Source organism: Ailuropoda melanoleuca, chromosome 16 (genome assembly GCF_002007445.2).
Source record: "Ailuropoda melanoleuca isolate Jingjing chromosome 16, ASM200744v2, whole genome shotgun sequence".
Lineage (NCBI taxonomy): Eukaryota > Metazoa > Chordata > Mammalia > Carnivora > Ursidae > Ailuropoda > Ailuropoda melanoleuca.
This window is the reverse complement of record NC_048233.1, coordinates 86,241,562-86,266,796: the sequence shown is the minus strand read 5'-3', so window position 1 is coordinate 86,266,796 and position 25,235 is coordinate 86,241,562. Positions and strand designations below refer to the sequence as shown.

The following is a 25,235-nucleotide window of genomic DNA, read 5'->3' as shown; positions in this document are numbered from 1 at the left end:
ATTTGTTAGTTTGTTACTTCCTAGAGATTTCTTCATTAGAATATAAGCACATATGAGGGCAGAAAGCTGTTTTTGTTCTTTGCTATATCCTCAGGAGTATAGTAGCTGTCTAATAATTTTCCTGATATTTTTACACACTTGACCCTTGAACGCCCCCGTGCAGTCAGAATTCCACGTACAACTTTTTACTCCTTAAAAACTTAACTAACAGCCTACTGTTGACCAGAAGGCTTAGAGAGAAAATAAATTGTTAACACAAATTTTGTATGTTACATGTATTATATACTGTATTCTTTTTCTTTTTTTTAAGATTTTATTTATTTATGTGACAGAGAGACAGCCAGTGAGAGAGAGAACACAGCAGGGGAGTGGGAGAGGAAGAAGCAGGCTCCCAGCGGAGGAGCCTGATGTGAGGCTCGATCCTGGAACGCCGGGATCACGCCCTGAGCCGAAGGCAGACGCTTAACGACTGCGCTACCCAGGCACCCCTATATACTGTATTCTTACAGTAATGTAAAGGTACAGAAGATGTTACTAAGAAAATTATAAGGAAGAGGAAATGCATTTATAGTGCTGTACTGTATTTATTTAAAAAAAAAAAAATTCACAAGGAAGTGGACCCACACAGTTCAAACCCATGTTGTTCAAGGGTCAGCTGTATTGGGAAATCCGAACAGAGAAAGTTTTGTAGTTGTTATGCCATTTAAGGAGTGGCCAGTACTCCTTTCTCGAAATTTTTTTTTCTGCCAATTTTGGCATAAATTTCAGGTAATTTTTGCTTCTAAATATAGTTAGTGGCCATTTAGCTCAGACGCTGTCAACCAAGCCAAGACCATGGTGCTATTTCTATGTGAGCCATCTGTGTCCCAGGCCAGAGAGACTGCACCCTTGCCTCTGTTGGGAGTGGGACCTCTGTGGGAGCTGTGAAGCCTTTAGGCTTTGCTAGCCACCCAGTGTCCTCACCTTCTGTTTCTCCACAGTCTGCTACAGTATTGGCTGTGTTAGCTTTTGAAATTCCATCTCCACCTTTAATATGTAAGTGTTCTTTCAGCTTGTGGTCTTATAGAAAAAACCGTGCCAACCAGAACAGAGTCCACGCAAGAGGGCAGAACCATCAATGACCAGATAATTAGAATATACATTCGTTTTGAGCTAGAAATTGATTTTTTTTTAAGTATTTTATTTACTTATTTGAGAGAGCATGAGCAGGAGGAGGGGCAGAGAGAGAGAGACAAGCAGGCTCCCCACTGAGCAGGGAGCCCGATTCGGGGTTTGATCCGTGGACCCTGAGATCATGGCCTGAGGCGAAGGCAGACGCTTATCTGACTGAGCCACATAGGCTCCCCTTGAGCTAGAAATTTGTAAGTAGCTCCCAAATTTCTGATAGTTTCACCAGAACTGGTTTTACAAAATAATTCATTTGTGAGTGTAAGTAAAGATTTCGCCTTAATGACAGCCGTTGTTATCCGGACAAGTGGAGAGTGTTGGAACCTTTGCTAGAATCTATGCAGACATGTGCAGTGTATTCATACTAAAGAAATTCAGCCGTATTCTGTGACTGACAGAGTGATACCTTAGTATTTAAGTTCAAACAAAATATTATCAGTTGACTGAAGTATAAATGAGACTCAGGGTTATGAATTTGCTCCAATTTGGATGGTTCATTAATCCTCAATTGAGTTGAAATTATGTGTAAGTTAGAGTGGATCTCAGTCTCTGTTCCATGAACTGGGCTGAAGTGTGCTGCTAAAATGATTTATTGGTGAACTTTTCCTAATTCTCAGGGAAAAAATTAGGTCAATAGGTATAATTTCCTCAGATTAAAATGTTGGCATCCCTTCTTTGCCCTGACAAATGATCGAGTGAATGAGTAAGTAATGGAGAACAATGATTCTCACACTGGAGTTTACCTCAGAGCCACATGGGGGGGCTTACTAAGGAGAAGTTGCTGGCCTTTATCCCGGGTTTTCTGCTTTTTGTCTCTGAGTGAGAATTGTGGTTGGAATTCAGGATTCTCTGTGGAGAGATGACTTGCTGTTTCTTTTCTCTCTTCTCTTTAAAAACCACATTGCTCTTTTCTGCTCCATGTGGTTCTATTTTATGTCTCACTATTGAAGGCTATTAGGACTCCTGAGTCCTGAAAACACATCTTCAGTCATGCTCCTTAAACTGTGTTCTAGGAGGGCATTCTTGAGATGGACTTCCTAAAGGACCAAAAGCACTTCACCTTCTCCTTGTTCTTTTCCTCTGAAGGTGCAGAACTAGGGGGTGAAGCAAAAGGCGGAAGGGCAGGTGGTAGGGAGGTTGCTGTGGGTAGTGGCTGTGATTCCTGCCACGTCTGTGCCCGGGCAGGGGCTTCGCTTGCTGCCTTAACAGCATAGGCATCTTGAGAAAGAAGAGGACTTGAAGGGGTCAGGTTATAACTTTAGTATTTTCCAGTTTAAAACAATACCGGAAGTAGTTCCGGGGCGCCTGGGCGGCTCAGTTCGTTAAGCATCTACTCTTGGTTTTGGCTCAGGTCACGATCTCTGGGTGGTGGGAACGAGCCCTGCGTGGGGCTCCGCGCTGAGCAGGGAGTCTGCTTTGGATCCTCTCTCTCCCTCTGTCCCTCCCCTCACTTGCACACGTGCATACTCTCTTTAAAATAAATAGAGCTTTTAAAAAAATGCTTTGTATTTTTGTTGGGTATCATTAAAGGTATGACCAGGTGTACATTTCTAGAAGTACTTCAAAATAATATATCATTTGTGTTTTTCTGTGTGTTTTTAAAAATTAAGGGAAATTGACCTTTGTGTGGTGTAGTGAGAGACCTTGTGTTGGGTTCTCACTCTGCCGCAGCCGGATGGTGTGGCCTGGGGCATGGGACCTCCGCCTCTGGGGTGTTGGCTCCATCTACAAATCGAAGGAGTTGTACTGGGATCTTAAAGCCCCTTTAGCTCTAAGGTTCTGTGTGTTTGCACTGTCTTATCCCAGAGCTCTTTTAGTCTGATTTATACTAAAGCATAATTCCATAGTGAGGTGATGCCATGGACGTCCCTATTCTCATTCCATTACCAGCAAAATGTAATCCGTTATGCCCTTACTTCCAAAGGTCCTTACAAATTACAAGCATCCCTCGCTCTCCAAATCATTCAGTTCCCAAATTCAGCTGGTGAAAGATATCTCTGTATTAGCAAATACAATTTCTCAATTTTTGTTGTTATTGATTGTAAAGGCAGACATTTCATGATGGTCAGTACTTTGATATTTGAATATCAGTCCCTGAAATACCTTGACTGTTGACTTCAAATTAACCACAGAAGACAAAGCTGTTGTGGACAGAACTTAACTTAGGTACTTTTTCTTAAGCTTTCCTCCTAACAGAAGAGAGGATTTCCTTGTAGTTTACTCACAGTTAGCATACTGTTACTGAAACATGTCATTTGAGCAGTTTGTTGAGCTGCATACCAGCATAACAGGGTGCAAGATGAGTCTTACTGGTGTCTGAAAGATAAGTACTCATGGAGCACTTAATACCCCAGTCTCTGTGCACAGCACAGGCAATGTGCACGACAAGAGTGCGCTCCCTCCAGAGTCCGGGGGTGCTGTAGACCTCAGCATGACACTGGATGGTTTGGGGCGCCAAGTGGTCTTTAAAGAGTGGAAACGTTAGTTACTAAATTACCTTTCCCCCCAGAAAAAGGCTTTATTATATACAGAGGGGTGGGGTTCAGTCCTTGGCTGCTGCCTTCTTCATGGCTGCCAGGGCGGCGGCGCTCAGCTTCTCTCTCTTCCTCTTGGCACAGATGTGTGTCCCCACCCCTTCCTCAATGAACTTGAGGGTGCGCTTGTCCTTGAGCAGCGCCGTGGCACGCCTTGGATCGTGCCCTGCGCGGACTTGGCGTGCTTGGTGGGGCGGCCCCGCGGTGGTGGCGGCTGGGCCTCGGCCTCTCCCATTCCTCCGTCCTTGCGGCCCTGCTGCTCCCGCCACCAAAGACGTAATACTTTGTATCTTTCTCGGGAGTCCGGGTAGTATGATCTTTTATGTATTTACCTCCCGGTTTTGTTTTCCATGTTTTGTTTCTGTCAGGAGAGAACGTTGGAATTATTCTCTAAGCTATCTGAAGAGAGCGACTCAATGCACCTGGGTCAGGCGGTCTGTGGGCATGAAGTGGTTGGGAGAATCCAAGAACATGGTGGTGAATGGCAGGAGGAGTGGAGGCAAGTTGTCTAATGACCATCAGCAGAATCAATCAAAATTGCAGCACGCGGGAAAGGAGGCCACGAAGGCTGGCAAACACGCAGTTGAGAGGAGGTCAAGCAGATGTATGTACACAGTGCGACTGTCCTTCTTTTCATTGTGATCTGGGCGGTAATTCTTTGCAGCTTGTAATGTGTATTCTGTCTCTGTTCTTTTCAGAACAGTTGTTCATGTTCTCAGAATTAACAGTGGAGTTTTTTCACCCTTTCAGAGTTACACCAATTCTTATACTCACCTGATGTGCATACCTCTAGTTTAATGCTTAATATGATAACTGTAATTTTGCTCTTATATCCATGACCTTAAGTTATATTTTGTAGAATGTATACCTGAGTGTTTAATCTGATCTATAGAAAAATACTAAAGTGCTGCCACTGGATTTCCTACAAGTTCAAACCATATTTTTTACATCTGATGTAAGTGTAAGTATGTCTTTCTTTGAAAACTTAGCAATATGAATAATCAAGTCAACTCTAGAGGAGAAGTGACATTTAGGGCAGCTTCCCAAATTGTCCAATTTCTTCTGTTTATGTGGGGTGAGCAGTCGTTTATCCTGACACTGGAGCATGGTGATAATGAGTTACTTTTTTGCCTTGCTCCTCTTGGTGAGAAGGAGGCTACTGTTGAGAGTTCAAGAAGTCGTTCTCTCGAGAGCAGGACAGTGCCCCAGGATAAGCGTGAACGTAAGTAGGCAGCTGGATGAAGATACCCAGCGGTGTGAAGGGGGACAGCTTTCTCTGTTCTTGCTTCTCCTAAGGTTCATTCGGCCCCTACAGAATAGCTTTAGTTTGTGTTGCAGTTGGCCTGGCCTGAGTAGAGTTGGATTTGCCTGGGACTTGAAGCAGTTTCGGATCGGTTGCACCAGTTCGGATTGATTACCTCCCTGACGTTTAGAGGTTTATGCAGTTTATTGGGCCCAGGCTGCCCTTAACGTTTCCATGTCCGAGCAGGTCACTACTTCTGTAAAAAACTAGGCAGAAAGCCCTGCTCTGGCTAGGAGTTAGGGAGAGAGCCCAAGACTGAATAGATTCTCCTCCTCATGGACACCTGCTCACCCTAGAGCATGTGATGGGAACCTGGAGGAAATGATAAATGTAGTGACCGTAGCAAGTGGTATTGGCTCTGATCAGTAGACTAGGCAACTTTTTTTCGTTGTTTTTTTTTTTGTTTTTTCAAATGGCTGTTGGCCTCCTTTTGTGCATCATAGAGCAAAAGACCTTAGTTTAATTGTCGGAAGTATGTAATGTAGAAAGTGATCGTTACATGTGCTGCACTTTGGCAAGTGTAGACCGATTCTGAGGACAGGCTGGGAAAATCCAGTGAGTGTGAAGATGGACAGCATCACACTGAATATCACTGGACGGGAATAGCACAAAGCGAGAGCTGACGATGAAGCAAAACAGAGTTGTGCTCCATCCGCAGTAACTACAGTGACTTCACCGAACAGCAGAGCCGCAAAGTACGTGACGCAGAAATGGACAAAACTGAAGGGAGAAATAGAGAGTTCAGCAGTAATATGGAGACTTCAGTAATGAACAACTAGGCAAAAGATCAACAGAGAAGAAAGACTTCAACAGTACCCTAAACTAGTTCTTCCTGACAGACACTGTATAATGCACCACTCAGCGCAACAGTGCACGTTCTTCTTAGGTGCACATGGAACATTCTTCGGGGTAGACCGTAGGCTAGGCCATGCAACAAGCCTCAATAAATGTTAAAGGATTGGAATCATACCATGTATGTTCTCTGATTACACTGGAGTAAAATTAGAAATGAATAACTTTAGAAATTTGAGAAAATCACAAATATGTGGAAATTAAGCAACACACTCCTAAATAACCAATGAGTTAAAGAGGAAATCCAAAGAGAAATGAGAAAGTACTTCAAGATGATTGAAAATGAGGATACAACATACTATAACTTACAGGATGCAACTAAAGCGATGCCCAGAGGAAATTTATAGTTGTGAACATCTGTATTAAAAAAGAAAGATAACTGTTCATTGGTAACGTAACTTCTTACCTTAAAACACCAGAAAAAGCAGAGCAAACTAAACACAAAGCAAGCAGAAGGAAGGAAATTATATAGAGTGGAAATTTACAGGATAAAGAAGGACAACAGAAAATCAGCAAAGCTAAAAGTTGACTCTTTGAAAAAAAAGAAAACGATCAACAAAATTGGCAAAACCTTTACCCAAGACTAATCAAGAAAAAGAGGAGACTCAGGAATGAAAGAGGGGATATTACTACGGCCTCACAGAAGTAAAAAAGGTTACAACTCAATATTCTGAACACCTGGATACCAACACATTAGATAACTTAGATTAAACGAACAAATTCCTAGAAAGCAACAAACTACCAAAACTGATTCAAGAAGAAATAGAGAATCTGAATAAACCTGTAGCAAGTAAAGAGGCTGAATCAGTAATTTTTAAAAAACACTACTAAGAAAATTTCAGGCCTGGATGGCTTTGTTGGTGAATACTGGCTGATACTTAAAGAAGAATTGACACCAATTCTTCACACACTGTTCCAAAAAAAAAAAAGGGAAGGGAGCAGCACTTCCTCATGCAATGAGACCACTATTTTTTTTTTTAAGATTTTATTTATTTATTTGACAGAGATAGAGACAGCCAGCGAGAGAGGGAACACAAGCAGGGGGAGTGGGGGAGAGGAAGAAGCAGGCCCACAGCGGAGGAGCCTGACGTGGGGCTCGATCCCACAACACCGGGATCATGCCCTGAGCCGAAGGCAGATGCTTAACTGCTGTGCCACCCAGGCGCCCCAATGAGACCACTATTATTCTGCCACCAAAACCAAAGATATCACAAGAAAAAATACCCCAAAAACTGTAGACCAATATCTCTAATACATATGGATACAAAATCCTCACTAAAATACCTTCAGACCAAATCCAGCAAGGAATAGGAAGAGTTCTATAGCATAAGCAAGTGGGATTTATCCCAGGAATGCAAAGTTGGCTTAATACCTGGAAACTAATGTACTACTACCACATCAATAACATGAAGGACAAAACCATATGATCATTTCAGTAGATGCAGAAAAAGCATTTGACAGAATTCAACACCCTTGTAGGGTAAAAAGACCTGACAAACCAAGAATAGAAGGAAATTCTTCAGCCTGTAAAGGGCATCTATAAAAACCCACAGCTGATGTCCTATTTAATGGTGAAAGATTAAATGCTTTTCCCCTAAGATCGGGGACAAGACAAGAGTATCTGTTCTTACCACTTCTGTTCAGCCTTGTGCTAGAGGTTCTAACCGTGGTAGTTAGGCAAGAAAATTAAAAGGCATCCAGATTGGAAAGGAAGAAGTAAAATAATCTGTTTGCAGATGACATGATTGTGTATATAAAAAATTCTAAGGAATCCACTTAAAAACTATTGGAACTGATAAATGAGTTCAAGAGGATAGAGCAATATGCCAACAATAGTTATACTGTAAAACAGTTATACTGTTATACTGTAAAACTTACACTCTGAAAAGTACAAGTCATTGTTGAAAGAAATTTTAAAAGACCTAAATAAATGGAAAGACATCCCATGTTCATTGATTAGAAGACTTAATGTTGTTACTATGGCAGTACTCCGCAAATGATCTACAGATTGAACACAGTCCCTATCAAAATTTCACTTGGCTTCTTTGCAGAGAAATTGGCAAGCCAATCCTAAAATTCTTATGGAAATTCAGGGGACCCAGAGTAGCCAAAACAGTCTTGAAAAAAGAACAAAGATGGCACACCCGCACTTCGCATTTTCAGAACTTACTACAAAACTGCAGTGTGACATTGGCATGTGGCTAGACATATATCCATGGAATAGAATCGAGAGTCTAGAAATAAACCTTCTTGTTCACAGTCAGTTGATTTTTTGACAAGCATGCCAAGAAAATTAATTGGGGAAAGAATAGTCTTTCAATAAATGATGCTGGGAAAACTGGATACCCACATGCAAAAGGATGAAGTTGGACCCAGCCTCACACTATATGTGAGAAATTAACTCAAAATGGATCAAAGACCTTAAGTATAAAATTCCTAGAGAACATAAGCATAAATTTTTATGACTTTGGATTAGGCAGTGGTTTCTTAGGACACTAAAAGCACAAGGAACAAGAGGAAAAATAAAAGATAAATTGAAATTCATTAAAGTTACAGACTTTTGTGCTTTAAGGGATAACATCAAGAACATGAAAAGACAACTCACAGAAAGAGAAAAAAAAACATTTTCAAATCACATATCTGATAAAGGACTGGTATTTAGAATATACAAAGAACTCTTATAAGTCAGCAGTAAAAGACAAACTCCAGTTAAAAATGAGCAAGGGAATCTGAATAGACATTTCTCCAAAGATACACAAATGGCCAGTATGTGAAAAGATGCTTGAAATCATTAGTCATCTGGGAAATGCATATCAAAAGCACAAGATAGCACTTCACAACCGCCAGAATGTGTCAAACTAAAAGGACAGATAGTAGCAGATGTTGGTGGTGCTGTGGAGAATTTAGAAACAATCATATACTGCTGGTGGGAATGTAAAATGGCTCAGCCACTTCGGAAAACAGTCTGGCAGTTTCTCAGTAGGCTAAACCTAGAGTTATCATATGACCTAGCTCTTCCACTCCTAGGTACGTGCCTAAGAGAATGGAAAACGTAGGTATACACAGAAACTTTAACATGAATGTTCATAGAAACATTGTTCATAATAGCCCAAAAGTGAGAACAGCCCAGTGTCCTTCAACTGATGAACTAACAAAATGTGATCTGTCCACACAAAGGGATATTTGGCCATAATAAGGAATAAAGTACTGCTGTATGGTACCACATGGATTCACCCTGAAAACATGCTAATTGAAAGAAGCCAATCACAAAAGACCTCATATCGTATGATTTCTTACATCGATACGAAATTTTCACTCCAGGCAAATCCATAGAGATAGTAGATTAGTGGTTGCCAGGGGCTGGGGGAAGGGAGAATCAATAGTGACTGCTCATGGGTGTGGGGTTTGTTTTGGGGGTGATGAAAACGTTCCAGAATTGATTGTGGTGATGGCTACACAGTTCTGTGAATACCTTAAAATCCATTAAACTGTACGCTTGAAATGGGTGAATCCTATGGTATGTGAATTACATTTCAGTAAAGAAAATAGAATATATACCAACTTGGATAGCTTTTACATACCTGCATGCAAACAGTTTGATTGCAGAACATATACCTACCTTTTGATTGGGACTTGCATGTTTAGTGTTTAATTTGTTTTTTGGAAGAGTGTAGAAAAGAAGGTTACCTCTCACTGTGACTTCCGTTGCAAGAGGTTTAAAGTTATACTGTTGGCATAATTACATGGCTGAAAAGACTGTCGCTGACCTACGTGGCAGACTTCAGTCAGCACCGGTGAAACTTCACCCAGACAAGTGTGGCCTTCCTGTCCACTCTGCGTGCTGTGTTTCTTCTCCCACCAAACCCAGTTACTTCAGTTAGGTATCTCCGGCGCTTTGCTGTTTTTGTCCATTCGTTCAAAATCTGTTTCAGACAGGTAGATACCGGCCTGTCGTTCCCTCTGCTTCTTTCCTCGCTTCTGCTGCCTGACTCTTAATCGAGTTTCTTAACCGGTTACCAGTGAAGTGAGGATAGTTCTCATCCACCTGCCCAAAAGCAGGAAGGTGAAGTGATCTCCTTGGGGCCCCTTTTGGTCCTTGAGATCCACCCTTCTGGCACTTGCTGCGGAGTGTGTCTTGTGCTCTTCTTGTTTCCTTGCCCCTCCCTCCCGTCTGTACCGGCCCTTGATGCTCCCTCGCTGTGGTAATGAACGTCCACTCATCCCCTGCTTCTCATCTTCCTCGAAGGGGCCAGTAAGGCATCTGAGCCCAAAATCCTCTCACATAGTCAGACCCTGTTCTTGGGAAACCTGATAATAGCATCTACTAACCAAACTGCTCTCTATAATTTACTATATTTGTTTTTCTGTTTATGCAAAAGGTACTCAGCTCTTAANGAGCCCAAAATCCTCTCACATAGTCAGACCCTGTTCTTGGGAAACCTGATAATAGCATCTACTAACCAAACTACTCTCTATAATTTACTATATTTGTTTTTCTGTTTATGCAAAAGGTACTCAGCTCTTAATTAAACNTGCAAAAGGTACTCAGCTCTTAAAGATTGAAACAAGTAATTTCAATTCTGAATTACTAGCTTGAGAGGGCAGTGAAGCTAAAGGTTTTACAGATAAATTTAAGTAGTTTTCAATTTGAGTTACTTTTCTTTCTTCTTCTTTTCGTAGGTAATGGTAATTCGGGATTTGAAGGACAGAGTCGATATGTACCATCTTCTGGAATGTCTGCCAAGGAGCTCTGTGAGAATGATGACCTGGCGACCAGTTTGGTTCTTGATCCCTATTTAGGTTTTCAAACACACAAAATGAATACTAGGTAATTGTAAGTCTTTATCTTGAAGTGGAGCAGATGATGCTGCTGAATTTAAGCAGAGATGCTAATTTTACTTTTAGTCAGAATTGAAACTGACACTAAAGGAAAGGTCTTTGCTGTAGATTTTCCATGTATGAGCCAGGAAAAGCAACAGAATCTTCCAAGGGTCTTGTCAGTTTTAATTCTGTATTCTTATTTTATCTCAGGCCGTTTCTATTAAAATATAAAGCTGGAGGAGCATCTCATTTTCTATTTTAAATGTTAATGATAATTATCTTAGCTGAAAGAAAAATCTTGTGAAACCTTGAAAATGTATATGTTTTTTTTTCCTGTTCAAAGTAGGTTACGTCAGGGGTTTTTTTTCATGATTTTATTATAGAATTTTTTTCTTTTAAATAATTGCAAATATATAGAGAGAATTTTGCGATCATGTTTAAGCTTTGAGATTCAGCTAATCATTGTAAGTAAGAGTGAATATTTTTAAAGACGTGCTTCTGTTCAGTACACAGATAAGAAAAGAGATGTTGTAAGTGCTTTACTGAGCATGAGTATCACACGCCATCTGTATAAAATAGTATTACATTGATTTTGGAATCTATTATCCTTTAAATTTTTAAATTCATATTCTCTTAAACATATCTTTCTCCCAAAAAAGGCGATTAGATAATTTCATAATTGCTACCGGACGCTAAGTTGGAATTTCACAAATTTTCTTTACCTCTTAACTTGAGTGCCAAAGGGTTTTCAAGGCTGGCGAAAGAGTGTAACAGCAGGGATTGAGAATGTAGAGCCACTTCTTAGGGCCCTGATCCCTCCCACCTTCCACACACATACGCTCGTGTTTGTAGCTCCAGGGCCAGTAACACAGCCCTAGAGGGACTTGATCACCAGGTGATAGTGGGGGGAGGGAGGAATTGGTGAGTAAAGGTGATTAGAGGAAATCTTGTGCCATTTTTACTGCTTTTAATTCAGTCCCTTGCGAGAATTTAAAACAAGAGACTATATGATTTATCAATTATATTCTAAATCGAGAAAGAAGTAATTCAGATAAAAATGAGCCTTACATATTTCCTCTTTCTTCTTTTTCTCTCTCTTTCTTTCTTTCTTTTTTTCTTTCTTTCTTTCTTTCTCTCTCTCTCTCTCTCTCTCTCTTTCTTTCTTTTTAAAGATTTTATTGGGGGGGGGATGAGTAGGGTGAGAGAGAGAGGGAGAGGCAGACTCCCTGCTGAGCAGGGAGCCTGACATGGGGCTCAGTCTCAGGACCCCAGGATCATGACTTGAACCGAAGGCAGCTCTTTAACTGACTGAGCCACCTAGGCGCCCTGAGCCTTTGGTATTTTCATGTGATTTCCTGTCATCATAGATCTTTCCTTGCTAAAATGAAGTGACAAGTTGGAGTGGACTTGAGAACTCATGAATAGCTCCCTGCCATTAGAGGGCAGACACCTAAATTTTCTGAGTAGGCAGGTGGATGGCTGTTATCTGGAAAGTCAGCAGGACTGGTTGCCCTAGTATCCAGTTAAAATCTGGTTTGCAGTATTTTTAAGTCCATTTCCCTTCTTTCCCAGTGAGGCCAGTGCCTGTTCTCCTAGAAGATCCTGATAATATTTAAGAAACGTGACTCACTTTCACTTAACAGTCTTAGAGATATTCAGGGTATTACTGCAAAGGCCCATAATTATGACCTGGAGTCATCAAGAAAGAGAACAAAGAGGTCATGTTCATTATGTCTTGTATACTGAAATATGGAAGCATGTAAGCCATCTTAGAAAGAGTTGCATCAGGGGCGCCTGGGTGGCACAGCGGTTGGGCGTCTGCCTTCGGCTCAGGGCGTGATCCTGGCGTTATGGGATCGAGCCCCACATCAGGCTCCTCTGATATGAGCCTGCTTCTTCCTCTCCCACTCCCCCTGCTTGTGTTCCCTCTCTCGCTGGCTGTCTTTATCTCTGTCGAATAAATAAATTAAAAAAAAAAAAAAAGAGTTGCATCAGAATTACAACAAAATATTCAGTCATTTAGGAAAGAATTCCTGTGTATTCAGTCTCCTGTCCCCTAGCTATTCTTGTTCCAGAAGATGAGCGGTTACCTGGTAGTGGCCTCTGCAGTAGGCTAGAACTCATATTTTTAAATAAAAGTCCTCCTTGACAACTGCTTCCCATAATTAGTTTACATGTGAGTCACTTGGGGAGGCTTGTTCAGATGCAGGTTCTGATTGAGTAGCTGTGGGCTGGGGCCTGAGATGCTCCATTTCTAAGAAACTGCCAAGTATACTTGGAATAGCAAGGTCCCTAGGCCATATGGCCTGCTGAGCTTTGTTGTGATGTAATAAGTGGATAAAAAGTTCGTTATCGGTAGTTTCCTAGGCTCATTTAAAAATGAGCAGTCTGGGGCACCCAGGTGGCATAGTCATTTGTGTGTCCGACTCTTGGTTTCAGCTCAGGTTGTGATCTCAGGGTCCTGGGATCAAGCCCTGCTTCGGTTTCCGTGCTCAGCACGGAGTCTGCTTGAGATTCTCTCCCTCTCTCCCTGCCTCCCCTGCCCTCGCACACACCTGCTCTTGCACTGTCTCTCTCTCTCTAAAGTAAATAAATAAAATCTTTTAAAAAGTAAATAAAAACATGCAGTCCTAAGATGTAAACTTTAGGGTTGTCCACAAATATTGTTAAAATTTAAGACATTACTGTATCCAGGTACCCCTAAATTAAAATGCGGGATCAAATATTGGTTAAACCACATTAAACATCCAGAAGAAAACGTCTGTTCATATTTTCCAGTACCACATGTAATTCTAATCCAAGAGTTCTTCGAGTAGCCGTTGGTGGTGTAGATGGTTGTGCTCTGCCCTGTCTAGACCACCTCGGGCCTGCGTGGCTGAGCAGGCAATGCTGCTGTGACCCCCAGCGCTGTCTGCCTTTCACTAGAGCTGTTCATTTCAAAGGTCTTTTTTTTTTTTTTTTTAAGATTTATTTATTTCTTTGAGACAGAGCACGTGCCTGCGGGGTGGGCGGGGGTCAGAGGGGGGGAAAAGAGAGAGTCCTCAAGTAGACTCCTCCCCACTGAGCATGCAGCCTGACATGGGGCTCGATCCCACAACTCTGAGATCACGACCTGAGTCAAAACCAAGAGTCCGACACTTAACTGACTGAACTACCCAGGCGCTCCCATTTCAAAGGTCTTTTAACAGACTCTTTGGTAACCTGCCGTTTGGGGAGTACACAGAAGTTTTATTAATGAAGCTTGTCAGTCTTAGTGAAAGGCATACGTGTTCATTTAATCTTAGTGGAGTGGGCTTACTCTGTGTCTTCTAATTCTTCACCTTTGGAGCAAGAATTTATCAGAATGTTGACTTATGCCATTCTAAAGATAACCGTTTTATAGGAAATGAGGAAAATCAGTAGTGCTGCGTTAGAATAATTTTGACTGTTTCTTAAATTAAGTGTATGGACTTCTCTTTCTAATGAACGACGTGCCTGGAGCTCGGATCCTCACTGTCCAAGCTGTCTGTCACTTGTAGGAGTGATCTCCTCATTCCCATGTTTGTACATCTGTAATTTGATTGTCCTTTTTCAGTTTCTCTGTTTTATGCCCTTTTCCCTCCCTCTGCTTCTTTCAGTGTGCCATCAGAAACCATGTTCAGATACAGTAGATACTTAACAATTTAAGAATTTCTCTAGCTGGCTCTGTTATGAATGCTTGTTTTAATCTTGATAAATCCCTACATTTACGAACAAGTAAGTCAGAGTTGACTCTAGAGAGCATGACTCTGTAGAAATGGTACAAACAAAGTAGTAATTTCAGTTTATTGGGAAATATTTAGATTTAGGTGACTTCTGTCAGTTATGAAAATGAAATTCTTCCTTTTAACCAGAGAACAGAGTTACTCGTCACGTCTCTGGTTTTTTTTTAACGTCTCTAATTTTTTTAAAAGCACGCGGAGCTGTGATAGTGTAAAGCAGGGGTAGATGCCTTCCATAACGCCCCTTGTTGTAGGCTGCGTGACCTGGAGGTTTCCATCTCCTGGGGGAATGTGGGATGCTGAGCAGAAAATAACACGATGAAGAAATGGGAAGAATCCTCCCAGGATTTTTGGAACTTTTCTCTATTTTTCTAATCCAAATTATACTTCGGCCTGTCTCATCCTTCTACTTGTAACCATCTAATTTTAATTTTGCTTATTTGTATATTTGATTTTTCATATCCAGTATGGGGTGTGAACTTATAAATCATTTTAAATGTCACTTTAAAATCAAGTGCTTGATTAGAAAACATGACATTTTGAGGCCTTCTAACTTAACGTGATCAAGGGGTAAAGGATGTCATATGGGAAGGAGAGTTTCGGCATCTTGGCCTTTGTAACTGAGTCTGCCCCCGGCTGCACAAAGCTCTTAAGTGTCACAACGTTTTAAGGACTGTGGGACAACTAGTATTGTAAGTCTGTTTAGAAGTTATAAATACAACTTATACAAATAGTTTTTATTGTTGTTGTTTGTTTTTGCATTTATATAGCGCCTTTCCTTCGAGGAGCTCAAGGCATTTTTCAAAATCTGACAGTTTTCCTCACAACAACCCTGTGAGGTAGGTAGAGTGCATTACAGACAATAATAAGATACCAACTAACCTGTTTGAGTCTTTATGATGTTCTTTTGTGTTAAGTAATTGGAGGTGTCAGCATAAACGCGATTTTTAGAACATTTTGCAAACCTTTTAAAATAGTTTGATCTTAGTAATAGCTGTATTTAAAAAAACCACTTGAACTCCATAACAGGGTAATTTTAAGAGAAAGCGTTCATCAAAAGATCAGGAGTCACTCCCTGGATTAGCTGAGCACTGATCCAGGCCTCAGCCAGGTATGTCTGTGGTGGTCGTTTCCTTTCAGGTCCCGACGGAAAGAAGAGCTGTGGTTCTAGCCTGATTCCTCAGCATCTACGACTGTCCGTGTGCAGTTGAACTTTCTTCAAAGGGGGAAATGTGTTCACAATGTTGCCTCACGGTCTTCTTATTTTATATCTTAAATATTTGAGCGTTTTCTCTCTCTTCCTCTCTCCTTCCCTTGCTCCCTTTTCTCTGTCCCCGTCCTCTTTCCCCTCCCTCCAGTCAGCTCTTGGGTGTACATGCTAATGGAAGGGCACAGTAGTACAGCTAACACAAATCTGCAGCTTCCCTTCATTGCCACAGTGTCACTTGGGTTTGGAAACAGAAAAACCAAATAGCAAGAAAACCTGGGAAGTCAGTCTCTGGAAAGAGTGGGGAACAGGTGTGTGGGAGTGTGAATTCATGTTTCTTTCTGCCCTTTTTAATAATAAATTATTTAAGTGACATATCTTTGTATTTCTTATGCCAGCCATTGATCAGAGGTGTGGGAAGAGAAAAATGTTTGGTTTATTTAAAGTTGTAAAGTTTGTATTAAGAGAGGGAAGAGGGACGTACTGATTTGGAAATGCTAAATACCTGTCTCTTGCCTCCCCTGCCATGCCACTGGCCACCCCCCAGATACTAAATTCAAAAGTGTTCTTTTTGTGTCCACCCCTTTCGCTGTCTCTGGCTGGGCTCTGTGCTGTGCTCAGTGGCGAACGCAAGTCAAATCCTATTCTGATCATGAAACACCAGAGGGCCTCAGAGTCTATGTGTGAGAGTAGGACTGGGCACGAGGCCTGGGTAATAATAGTCCCTCCATTAACAGCCCTCATTAGGCCTTGTTTTCCTCATTTAGGGAACAAGAGTGTTTTTCACATAACCTAAATATTCTTCTAGCTTTAAGAACTGTGGTGTGAGGATAGCGTTGTACAGTTTGCATGGTAGGTTTAGAATGATTGTGCTTAAGAAGAGGACGAAGGGTATTTTTCTCCTCAGTAATAGAAAACACTTTTTTTCTAGGGTCTTCAGTGTCTTTTGCTCTGGCCCCATTAGTTGTAACAATCTTACGTTATTAGTAATTTTATCTCCCCGCAGTATCTGTTATACTGGGATTTGACTTGAACTGTCAGCCAGGTGATTTTGATACACTTCTTAGGGTTATCGGAAACAACGGTCTCGTCCCCTTCCTGTCTGCGCCCAGAACCATTTCTTCCTCCTTTGCCTCCCTATCATTTCACGCCTCTAGCAGCCAACTCAGTCAGCTTTGGCAGTAAAGTGTATCTTAAGTGAAATGGAGGTTCTTGCCGGCGAATAGTAGCAAGGGACAGTTTCGGGGCATTTGTTTGTGTTCGAAGCAATAGAGGTCAGGAAGCAGAGGCGGAGTCAGCCCGGGAGACACCGAAGGCAGACGATTACCGAATCGCCGCTTGAGTATTTTGTGTTGGTTTCAGCATATAAATTGTTTGGCGTCATGAACAAAGAGTAATAAGCAAAGCTGAGGAGAGCTGGCAGGCGTTTTCAGAGAGGGAGGAACATGTTTCCGGACGTGGAGAGCGCACACAGAGCCTGTCAGGAAGAGGCAGCGTGCATTCCGGGTCTGCAGCGCATTTTTCTGACACGTTCTGAAGAGCTTTAGGTGAATTTAGCCCTGACTTTGGCTTGCTTTCTAATGCGTCGAGCCGTGCGGTTATGTTGAAATAGAAGGTCACCATCGCTCAGTTCCACGTGAAATGTTAAGAGATGGCCCTGCGCTTTCTGTGCTTTGTAGCCCCGCCACTTACCATCCTAGATGGTGCCTCGTGTTACCTCTAAGCGAACCGTTGCTTTTCTGTTTACTCCACAAAACATGGGTCATCTGTTTCCTGCCATTTCATATTTTGTCTTGCTCAAAGAGGTGTGCCTCAGCCGACGACTGCTGGGGCGTCTCGTCTGTCCTTCCTGTGCAGGGAACTTCATAGTGGAGCGTTGCGGCAAGGAGGGTTTAGGTTTTCTAAGAAACCCACTCTTGACAAAATCACTTGTGGTGGCTACAAGTAGGTAGGTGAATATTCTATCTGTGTGGAAGTATGGGTGCTTCCACAATTCTGCAGGTGATTTTTTAGATCATTATTGTGGTTCTCTGACACCGTTTTCTGACAGCCTAGTTAAAGACCTGAGTTGTTTAAAGGACTTGCGCTCACCTGTCTGTGAGGGCTGGTATGCNTAGATCATTATTGTGGTTCTCTGACACGGTATTCTGACAGCCTAGTTAAAGACCTGAGTTGTTTAAAGGACTTGCGCTCACCTGTCTGTGAGGGCTGGTATGCTAATTGATTGAAATGGAAAATAATATAGGACACTGTCCATTTATTCATATGAGCTCTCCAGGATGTGCCTGAAGTCTTTCTCATAGTTCTGCTTGCCAGTTGTGAGAAGCTTCCTGACACTGGAGTCTGTGGCTGGTTAGTTCCCAGCGGTGTCAGGTTGCATTTCTAGAGCGGAGGTCCTTTGGGGGTCCTGTCCAGTAAACAGCATTCCCCCTGCTCCGGGGCTCATGTCTTCCCTCTTCCTTCTTCTAGTACTTTCCCTCAGTGTTGCTGGCCAAGCTGACTCCCCAGGCCCCGTTCAACTCTTTGAACCCACCCTCATTAAGATCTCTGCTTCGACCTCCCCTCACTTTGCCTGCCGCCTTTCGATTCTCTCCTGCCTGTGGTAGTATTCTGCTTTTTCTTTGGAAAGCTGAAATCACCACTTTCCTCATTGCTCACATCACTGTCAACTCCAGAACCCATTCCCAAACAGACCTTACACCGTAGTTACAGTTTCCATGCTTTAAAGTGCTGTAGCGTGTAGTGTGTACCCTGTTAACTTGCATTAGTGTAGCCAAGCCTTGCTCACCGTTGGATGCTGTATGCATCTCTTAGTTTCTAAGGGGTTTTCCATTCAAGAGCAGTGGTCGTTGTCTTCTCTCATATATTTCTCCACACCACCTGCGTACACAGCACCTAAAAAAGAATCCTTGGTGAGATACTATGGCTTGACATCTCACTGCAGTGGGATGAAGATCTTTGTGAGAGCTTACCTGGAAAAAAATTCTGCTTGGATGCTGCGTCTGCTGGAATTTGTGCCAGATCTTACTTCCATGTTAGTGTGTTCAGGGTTTACAAGATGTGCAGTTTTAATTATTTTTCCTCAGCCACTAATAGTTTCTTCTTAACAGTTTGTTTGAATAGCAGTCTAGCTCCTTTTTTGTTGTTGGACGTTACAAAAACAAAACAAAAGAACTTTATTTGGGAAAATAAACCGAAGGAAATTGACGTGAGAGGAAATATAAAATTAAGGTCCAAGTACCTTTAATCATAGTACACGTTTTACTGAGAACACAGCTTTAGAATAAGGGGCTTTGCAAACTGAAGTCGTTCTTGGACCACAGTTGCATCATGTGTTCTTCTGTGCCTAGCAGTGTAGTATTCTGAAGGCATGGCTGGTTTTATTATATTCTGCCCCGACAGCTTTTCCTTTGAAATCACCAATTTAGCAGTCTCACTGCTAGAGTTGTGCTTTTTGCAAAACTCTTCGCTCTTTGAATGCAGTTATCAAAGATTAATTTGACATGGCTGTTAGAACATCAAGGGGTATTTTGGGCCCTCTTGGGATACTGGTTGGTTTGGGATTTTTCTAACTGCACTTGGAGAATGTTGTTTATGGCATGATTTTGTTCGCTTCATCCCTCTGAAGCTCATTGCCTTGCACTCTTCTGGCTTGGTTCTGCATGTTTTAAAAAAAATCTTGTCATTCTAACTCTCAATTAGACACATTCTATTGTAGATCTTTTGTACCAGCCAAAGTAGATGGCTGGTGTGAGCCTGAATCAGCTTTCGTTTGAGTCATCTGGTCATTTCTCAGTTAAATGAGGTAACAGTAAAATAAAAGTATCAAAATACAGTTTGAAGAAAGAGAAGTTCTAGTTCTTGGTGATCACTATTACTCGAGCAGTAATTATCAGGATTATTGGTTATTGTCTTTTGTTAAGTCTGGCTGTTTTTAGGTTATCTCTTATCTCAGGAACTCACAACACTGGCCCAGGGATGATAGATAACTAAAGTGAATGTTTTGATTTTGTTCAGATTTCGGCCTATTAAAGGAAGGCAAGAAGAACTGAAGGAGGTCATTGAACGTTTTAAGAAAGATGAACACTTGGAGAAGGCCTTCAAATGTTTGACTTCGGGCGAATGGGCACGGCATTATTTTCTCAACAAGAACAAAATGCAGGAGAAATTATTCAAGGAACATGTAGGTTTATTGATAAGATTACTACTTTTTTTCTGTTTGGGGAAGAGTAGAGGAAACTAAAGCTTAAATTTTCGTGAACACTGAAACTTTAAATCAGTTCTGCGTAGGGCTGATGAGGGTGGAGTAGTAATCATACATAAGATCGTTTGTATGACTCTGTGGAGGGAAGACTTTGTCCCGTAAAGGTGAGATTTACTGTGAGCTTTTAGAGGAACTTGGCCAAGCCTCTAGGTACTCAAATATGTGATATTTTAAAATAACAACAGTTTGTTACTTAACGATCTTAAATGTTTTACATTGTTGGTGATGGTTTCCTTTTATATTTCTGAGCAAGTCTAACAGAATAAACAATTTAATACAGAGTTAATATCTTTTTTTTTTCTGTTTTAGGTATTTATCTACTTGCGAATGTTTGCAACTGACAGTGGATTTGAGATATTGCCTTGTAATAGATACTCATCTGAACAAAATGGAGCCAAAATAGTTGCGACAAAAGAGTGGTAACTATTATACTAGTGTAAACCCGTATAAACCCGTAGTGTAACTTTAATTAAAGTTCTCTCTTAAGTAACTATGGAAGAGCTGAGAAAGTTGTGGGAAGGAGTGAAGCCAGAGCTCACCCTAAAGGAGCCAGTGCCGTGCCAGTGCCTTGGCCCAGTGACCTGGGTCAGGACAGTGAAATTAGAAATCCGAGTTGAACCAGATCCTGTCCCTAAGCCATCGGCTTCTTGTCTTCCTTTCACTGAGTCTGAGTGCGGCTCGGTGACGAGGCTGCTGAAAGCCTGTGGGCTCCAGGGCTGGAGAACCTGGCTTCGAGAGTCCGTCTTCTCCTGGCCTAGAGGAAGGTGGGGTGTGAAGTCTTAACAATCCTAGGAATTTCACAGGTGGAAATTTCTACTGCACTGCCTGCCTAAATATATACACAGACATCTGTGCGCCCTTTTAAATAAGGGTAGTGAAGTTGAGCCCAGGTGGAAGGGATGAAAGCCATTCATAAGAGAGAGAATACTGGATTGTATTTTTCCTCTGAGGCCTGTTCCTATCTTATCTCCCAGAAGAAGGAACATGTTGCCCCTCTTATGAGCTACCCTCAATACCTTCAGTATTTTTTATAGCAAAAATGTTAAGATCGGGTACCTGAAAATGGAATGGCCAAAGAGCAGCCCACCCAGGCCCCTGGGACAGGTGTGTGCATGCGAGTGTACCTGGGGACATACCGAGCCTGCTCCCCCGGCTCCCTGTGCTGTCGGTGGACGTGGAGCTTCGAGGTCTTGTCGTCTAGAGCTGCGCTGTCCAGTGCGGGGGGCACCAGCCACTGTGGCTCAGTGTGAACTGAGAAGTGCTGTCAGTGTGGTTTACGGGCCAGATGTTAAGTTACGTTAAACTGTAGTCCTCATTAATATTTCTCCTACCAATGACCTGCTGGAATAGGATTGGGGGTATATTGGGTTAAAATATGTGACTAAAAGTGGTGCTGCTCTGGAGGATGGCTTCCCACTCCTGTGGCCCCATGACCTTTTCCTCCTGCTTGTGTCTGTTGCCTTTGTCCCCTGTCAAGTCGAATTCAGGGCAGCGGGTATTGAGTCCTTCCTGCCTGCAAGACACGACGCTGCGTGCTGCAGGGGATTCAGAGACGTAGGTAGCGCAGCTTCCGGCCTGAGCGCCTTCCGGTCTCTCGGAGCGATGAGGCAGCTGCGCAGGCAGCCGTGGCGCGAGGCCGTGGGGCTCCCAGGGAGGGCGAGGTCGTGGCCAGGTGGAGGTCCCAGGGGCTCAGCTGACAGACACACAGCTAGGCTTTCTCAATTCCTGGTATTGATTGGACAGGCTTATTTTATTAAAAGAAGCCTTGTTATTTATAATTACTAGTAATTTTTAACATGACATATTTTAAATAGGAAACGAAATGACAAAATAGAATTACTGGTGGGTTGTATTGCCGAACTTTCAGAAATTGAGGAGAACATGCTACTTAGACACGGAGAAAACGACTTCAGTGTCATGTATTCCACAAGGAAAAACTGTGCTCAGCTCTGGCTTGGCCCCGCCGCCTTTATAAACCATGGTAAGCTGTGCTTCTCGGGCGGGCGCGAGTGGCGGGCAGGACTGCTAAGACTTAGCGTGGCCTTGTCAGACTGCGTAAAACCTCTCCCTTCAGGGGAGGTTGGAAATGGGACTTCTTTACTTTTCCCCACCAGCTTATTAAATAAATGATCCTGTAGTTGAACTCGAGACCTTAACCTTCTATCAGAGGTGGTAAAATTATGTGGAAAGCTTATTTCCGATTTCTGTAATTGTTCGTGTTTCAGATCTTATCTACAGTTAATTGACTTTATCTTTTGGACATTTTTCAGATTGCAGACCTAACTGCAAGGTAAGCAGAGACCTTTTTTTATTTCAAGTGTTTTATTTTCTGCCTCAGGTATGAGTTTCTGAATGAGTTGATTGTATTTCAGTTTGTGTCTACTGGTCGAGATACGGCGTGTGTGAAGGCCCTGAGAGACATTGAGCCTGGAGAAGAGATTTCTTGTTACTACGGAGACGGGTTTTTTGGAGAAAATAATGAGTTCTGCGAGTGTTACACTTGCGAAAGGTAGAGTATCGAGTAAGGTGGTTGTGGGCACGAGCTAACGTCACTTCCTCCTCATTGGCACTCGGGTGGTCTTCCATGCTCCGTAGCCTCACACCCGGCACAGCGTGCGTGAACAGCCAAAGACGCAGAGCTCTTTAGGGACCTTGGCGCCTCAGCCTTTAAAACCTTATTACCAGCTGCTGCTGCTTCAGAGTCTGTCAGAATACCAGTGTGCCTAAAGAGAGAATGGGAAATAATACACGTGTTACACACACACACACACACCACAGTGCCAGAGTGGGGTTACCCAAAAAATGGCAAGTGACGTTCACCACTGATAATCACTAAAAACCCTGAAGTTGTCTTGTGTATTACCAAGCTGTGGCTTCTGGAATTTTTGTTTTGTTTTAATTTTTTTATTCAAGTGTAGTTGACACACCACAATACTTTAGTTTCAGGTGTCCAGCTTAGTGATTCGGTCTCTGTGTACGTTTTGCTATGCTCACCACAGGAATTTTTATGTATTGATGTCACACTTTTCATAATTCCTAAGTCCTGTCTCTTCCTTAATAAGGAACCTCTTGTGACCCATCAAGATTCTGGAGTCCTTGTAGAAATCCCCCAGATTGGATTTAGCGGGACTCTTGGTTCCCACTCACTCATTGCACTGGTTTCTGCATTGAAGAGCTCCCAAAGGCAGCTCCACAAGCTCGTCTTGCTAGTGCCGCAGGAAGGCTTCTGATACAAGGCATGCACATTGGCATAGGCCACACAGGGGAGCAAACCTGGATTTGTTGAGTCTGTTTTTCTTACCTTGTATTGTGCTGGGTGCTTTACTAACCCTGACTCATTCAGTCTTCACGACCGTCCTGTGAGAGAGAGTACCAGTGATAAGTCCACATTGCAAGGACAGAAATGGAAGTGTCCAAACCCCAGGCAGCCGATCTTCAGAGCCCTCATTCTGCCCACTTTGTACTGCTTTTGCAAATATGAGCGGGGTTATCTGGTAGTGCTGCTTCTCCCTCTGAAAACACCCAGCCTGCAGCCAGCCAGCCTGGGAGGAGAGAGCGAATGCCCCAGAGGCCCCACTTCCCTTCTTTCCAGGGAGCTGGAAGTATCGCCTTATGTCATGAGGGAGCAGAAACATGGAGTCGTGGTACTACCCCAGCCGTTCTCTCGCATCACCAGTGTCCTTGACATAAGGAATGGCAGAAAACCTATTCTGGAGCTACTCAGCTTTTGCCCCCTCTCCCCTTTTTTTTGGGCAGGGGGGGTGACGTAAAAAATTTATCATTTTCTACATAAAAAACGATTTGAATGTTGGTTAAATCTTAGACCAGCTCACAAAAAGACGTTTAATCCATCAAGTAGTTTAATTATACTTAAGTAATGCTTCAAAATCATTTTCTAGGGACTACGTAGTGTAGCACATAAGTGTGTAAGATCTGGAACCTGCCTGAGTTTAAATCCTGTGACAGCACTTCATTAGCTACGTGACCTTGGGCGCCTTACCTGCTTTCTGTGCCTTAATTACCCGTCGGTAAAGTGCAGATAACACTAGAAGTGATCTCACAGGGTCACTGTGAGGATTAAATTGGTTATTTCCTGTGAAGCACATAGAACAATGCACAGTTAATACTCGCATGTTAGCTATCAAGTTATTTTGTGGTTTCTTGTTATTTGCCCATTAGAGTGTAAGCTCCATGGAGGCAGGGATTTTCTTATCCTTCTTACTTACTACTATATCCCCAGCATCCAGAACAGTGCCTGGTACTAATAGGTTCTTGATAAATATTTGGTCATGGAATGAATGAATGAATGAATGGACGAATGGAGCAAACCACATACTCAGGATTCCGAACCAAGCCTGAAACAGCTCTTTTACTAGTCTGCAATTGCGTGTATCATCCTGTTCCTCAGGCAGATTAGTTCTCTCTGAGCCTCAGTTTCTCACTGGTCAGGCGTCGGTGATCCTGCCTCCTCCACAGGGTTAGAGTGAGCAATAAACAGACACACAGCAGATCCACTTTGAACAGAAAGGCTTACTCCAGACAGTAGCCATGGCTCTTTTCAGACTATTTGAGCACTTTGATTTAAAGATTGATTGCAAATATTCTTAAAATTCTTAGGAGCACCTAAGAAAGTAAGACTAGTCAAAGGGATTCATTCAGTTATTCACCAGCTATTAACTGAGTAGTTGACTTGTGTCAGGTCTAGTACATGCCGGGTAAACAAGACTAGCATGATGCCAGCTGTGAGAGCAGCGCAGTGACAGGGACATGCACACATGTGCTCTGCCAGAGGCTGCAGGATGAGAAGAGGTGGCCCCGTGAGGAAACGGGTGAGCAGAAGGTTTACAAAGGCACTGAGATCACGGGTGAAGCGTTCAAGATGCATTTGATGCACATTTCTGGCTATAACCATCCTGACGATCACTGTTGTGAATGTAATGTGTTCATAAGTGCTGTGGATTTTACTGTAGAAAATGGGAGGAATAAAGTCTAATGAAGGACTGAAAAATATGAAGGATTAGATTATTGTGAAGTTTCTATGGAAATATGTCTGACGGTAGCCAAGACAAATTTTTAAGGTATAATTAGAGGAGATTTGCGTTAACAGATACCAAAAGTAACTAGGGAATGGTTGTGATCGACACTTGTTGCTGTTGGCCCAGAAATGGACAAACGGATAAAAAGACACAAACAGAGGCCTGAAACAGAGGCGAGTGTGTGTGAGATCTGATATCACGTATGGGGAAATGATGATTTCTCTAACGAATGATGTTAGTATCATTTGTTCTGTGTCTGGAAGAAAACCAGGCTAAGTTCAAGATAGGTTAAAGATTAAAATTTTTAAGTA

General features: G+C 42.4%; 1 protein-coding gene across 5 annotated transcripts in view; it reads left to right on the top strand.

The window, feature by feature from the left end:
- KMT5B (lysine methyltransferase 5B) overlaps window positions 1-25,235 on the top strand; it is a 53,049-nt gene that overhangs the window by 15,238 nt on the left and 12,576 nt on the right. For 3 of the 5 annotated variants that reach the window (XM_002921295.4, XM_034646019.1, XM_034646022.1), the window contains exons 2-9: window positions 4,070-4,305; window positions 10,537-10,684; window positions 15,188-15,256; window positions 19,642-19,807; window positions 20,198-20,307; window positions 21,703-21,869; window positions 22,159-22,178; window positions 22,261-22,397. In XM_002921295.4, coding sequence (XP_002921341.3) covers window positions 4,146-4,305; window positions 10,537-10,684; window positions 15,188-15,256; window positions 19,642-19,807; window positions 20,198-20,307; window positions 21,703-21,869; window positions 22,159-22,178; window positions 22,261-22,397 — 977 coding nt within the window. In that variant the 5' untranslated portion in view covers window positions 4,070-4,145. The remainder of the gene's footprint in view (window positions 1-4,069; window positions 4,306-10,536; window positions 10,685-15,187; window positions 15,257-19,641; window positions 19,808-20,197; window positions 20,308-21,702; window positions 21,870-22,158; window positions 22,179-22,260; window positions 22,398-25,235) is intronic. The other 2 variants (XM_034646020.1, XM_034646021.1) reach the window with 2 other exon arrangements.